The 3,604-nt window shown below is 31.6% G+C and overlaps 1 protein-coding gene across 1 annotated transcript; it reads left to right on the top strand.

Annotated features, from left to right (window-relative positions):
- The first annotated feature begins 424 nt into the window (after positions 1-424).
- Positions 425-2,003, top strand: LOC108731842 (uncharacterized). The gene is made up of 5 exons (XM_018462363.1): positions 425-623; positions 696-906; positions 1,118-1,253; positions 1,328-1,555; positions 1,910-2,003. The coding sequence occupies exons 1-5, from the start codon at positions 496-498 to the stop codon at positions 1,945-1,947; spliced, it is 741 nt and encodes a 246-aa protein (XP_018317865.1). The 5' UTR covers positions 425-495; the 3' UTR covers positions 1,948-2,003.
- Positions 2,004-3,604: the final 1,601 nt, after the last annotated feature.

Genomic DNA, 3,604 nt, shown 5'->3' with positions numbered 1-3,604 from the left:
TTTTTTTTTGGTTCGGGGCGGCGTAGCCGCCCCGAACCCAAACGTTACTGTCTACACACTCCACTGTCCACATATGTTATGATTTATTTGGAATACAACTATGTATAATAGAAACATTGCACAAGTAACTAATTCATTTTTTAATTTAATTTTAAATTTCGTGCACTATTGGACCCAAGAATCGCTAAACGCATGCGCATTAAGTCACAGAGCATGAAAAGGCATACTCATAGCGCTTATATCGAGTCGGTATGACAGATTTCCTAACCTGAACGGTCGTGAACTTTAACGCTAAATATCTCGGTTCGCGGGGCAGAACGACGCTTATTTTTGCCAGATTCGTTCGTTTCATGCAAAAACGCATCGAATGAGCCTAATTTCGTTAAAATCGGTGAGGTCGACCGTCATCTCCGTAATTACCAAAATTTTACTTCCATTACGTAACGAAGAGAGTGTAAAGTGTAAACAAGTAACGAAGACATCGTAAACAAAAAAATGGATGACGAAGACATAATACAATTGCGTGCTCTGAAAGAACAACTCCTGAAAAAGATTACTTACTTGAGAGACAGGTTGAAGGATCAAGAAGAAAATGGACGTAAAGAATTAAACGATCTTAACACGTAATTAACTTGTAATTGTGTAAATTTTTTATTTTTGCCTATGGATAAACTACGATCTATGGATGATTGTAGCACGGTGTTTCCTGATGATGAAGATCACAAACTGTCAGAATCCTTATCTATCAAGTACAAAGCTAAATTGTGTGAAGTTACAGCTAAAGTGATGAAAATAACATTCGAAAATGTTGATAGAAAATTGTTACGTGATGATGTTTATATATATATAGTTAAAGTAATAACAAAAACAATTTCCTTTGATATTGAATTAACAGTAATTTTGAAGGTATATACAAGGAGGGTTATATATATGTATAGGGCTGCGTTTGGAAACATCACCTGAGTGACTCCCTGTATCGTTTTATTCTTGTTCATCCAATGTTAAACAAAGATAAGATTATACACGGAGGTACTCACAATCAGGTGATTCTAAACGCAGCCTATAAAATACGTAATTCTTTGTGCAACTTTTTTTTATTTATTTCTTTTTTTTTCAGAATTTAAATGATGATTTTAAAATCAAGAAAATAATATATTATTTCAATAAAGATATCCATGATTGTTATATATTGGAAATATCTCCTTGGTTTCAGAAAATTACAAATATGAAAAACTTTTCTCTTCTTATGTTCGGTAAGTAATCACAATAAGATTATTATAATGATCATATAAATATTATTCATCGGTAAAAGCTATTTTCTTTTTAGCACTTTCTGATTATAACGAAAAGAATATCTTTAGATTTAAAATTCTACACAGTTTAGAAATACAGAAATATGCAAGCACTGAGCAATGTACTCAGGAAAACAGAGGTATATTAGTATATGTACATTCATCTGTAGATATAGAAAAAAGCTATATGATATTTCAATGGACAATGAAATTTTTGGACCTGACGTGGCAGATTGAACATTTCTTTACAGTAAAGTCTACAGGTAAATTATCTATCTTTTACAATTAGTATTGCTGAATAAAGAGAAACTATAGCAGTGATTTTGATTAAATTTTGATTAACTTTATCGACAATTAATTTTAAATGTAATTGTCAAATAGTATCTCCAATATTTTGTTATATAACAAAATTTTATATAATATATAGAATTATTGATTTTTTGCCATTTAACACATGCACATACACACATATGTATATTAGATTAGATTAGGGACTACAAATTATATAATAAAAATTTTATAATTTCTGATTAAGTTGATCGCTAAAGTTAATTGTGAATTTGATCAAAATCATTCTATAAATGATAAAAAATACTGTTAATTTAGAAACGGAATTAATTTAGGAATGGAATTTTTTGAAGAAAATCTTCATTAAAAGAATTTTGCAAGTTTGTCTTGACGGAAAACAATCTTGTGGAATTGTGGGAGAAATTGTGCATCGCTATTGATGCTTACGTTGGAAAAAATGCCTGACAAATTATCTTTAATTATCTTCATTATTATTTTTTATTTTATTTAATTATTATCTTTAATTACTTGTCTTAAGTACTTATCTTTAATTACAAGATACTAATGATTGTAATATTTATTCTAATATTTGAAATAGTATTTAAATATTTGATTAATAAATTTGTATATAGTTGTGGGTAAAAATCTAGAGATCCTCTAATCAGAGTCGCGACACGAGACGATTTGAGCCGACTTTTGTATGCGGGGTAGTAATTTTAACAAAATCGATAACAGAAATATATTAATATCTCTGACTACATTTACATCCTAATAAAGTCCAGTTCCACAACTCACGGTTAACTCTTAACCGTGAATTGTGGAACTGGGCCTTAATCGGGTTTAATAACATCCATAGTTATGAAATTAACCAATCACAGCTGTTCCTCGCAAAAATGGAACGATTGTGATTGATCAGTTTCGATTAAGCGTGCCGTGTAACAGAGGTCTCTGTCTAACGCTGCATTTCTTTCTCTGTTATTTCTATTCCGAATAGCGCTGATTAATTGCTTCAATGACGCATTCCCTATTCCGCAGTCCTTTTCCACACCATGTGATTTCACTCTAAACGTAATAATAGGTTGCGTTCTACTTAACGCTCGCGAGTATCGTCCTTGTTTAACATTTGATAAACAAGAATGAAATGATTTCGCGAGCGTTGTGAGCGTTAAATGGAATGCAGCCATAGCGTGACGTAGGAATAAAATGGTCACGTGGTCACCTAATGTGTAATGGCTGCGATAGGCAGAGGGTTCAAACTTCCACTTGGAAAGTGCGGACAGTTTAGCGCCACCTAAAAGGGATTCACGAGATGTTGAACAACTCAAATTGCAATCTTGTCAAATTATATTTAATTGAGCCTGAATATGTAAGCTTTTATCATTAAAAATATTCAGAGCTATATAGAATGAGATATTCACACATAATGTTTAATTCAAGAATATTTATTATTATTTAAAGACAACATAGAGAACATAATAATAATAACGTCTGTTTAACGTTGTGTTTTAGAAATAACAAATATATAGTTTACCTTGACAAATTTGATTGTAAGAATGTAAAACTTATTTTTAGAGGTCTTAATTTCTATACCACGAATACATGCACATCTCAGTCTTAGTTGTGTTAGTTCTTTTTCTTATATGCTGTAGTTTGTAATCTCACAGTAAAAGTATTCGGAGTACTTGTAAGGCCTTATAAGATTTATCACTTAATTAATAGAAACGAGATCGCATCGCTCTTATTCAAAAGACCGACGTAAAGCAAGAATAAATAACCGAACAAGAACGATGCTCAAATTAACAACAACTCCGTTGTCAAGTTTAGTTGTAACTAGATTCATTCAATTAAACGACTTGAATCAGTTTGATAGGAATTATCTCGATAGCTCTAATGAATATTATCTATTCTAACACGAGATAGCGAACTAAATTGGTCACGTGATAAATAGTGGGGATATCATTTTTCTGCGTCCAAGAAGACTAGAACTAAGGAGGATCAACTCGTGCCAATAGCGGTAGTGGGGG

This window comes from Mycetomoellerius zeteki, unplaced genomic scaffold (genome assembly GCF_001594055.1).
Source record: "Mycetomoellerius zeteki isolate Tzet28-1 unplaced genomic scaffold, Tzet1.0 scaffold14, whole genome shotgun sequence".
Classification (NCBI taxonomy): Eukaryota; Metazoa; Arthropoda; class Insecta; order Hymenoptera; family Formicidae; genus Mycetomoellerius; species Mycetomoellerius zeteki.
The sequence above is the reverse complement of the archived record's forward strand: the minus strand, read 5'-3'. Positions and strand labels throughout refer to the sequence as shown.

What these genes read in the sequence shown, in the direction of transcription:
- LOC108731842 (XM_018462363.1), top strand. Translation starts at nt 496, where the DNA reads ATGGATGACGAAGACATAATACAATTGCGTGCTCTGAAAGAACAACTC. An exon ending in GAATTAAACGATCTTAACAC is followed by an intron (nt 624 to 695) that starts GTAATTAACTTG and finishes GGATGATTGTAG; the next exon opens with CACGGTGTTTCCTGATGATG. An exon ending in CTTTTCTCTTCTTATGTTCG is followed by an intron (nt 1,254 to 1,327) that starts GTAAGTAATCAC and finishes TTTTCTTTTTAG; the next exon opens with CACTTTCTGATTATAACGAA.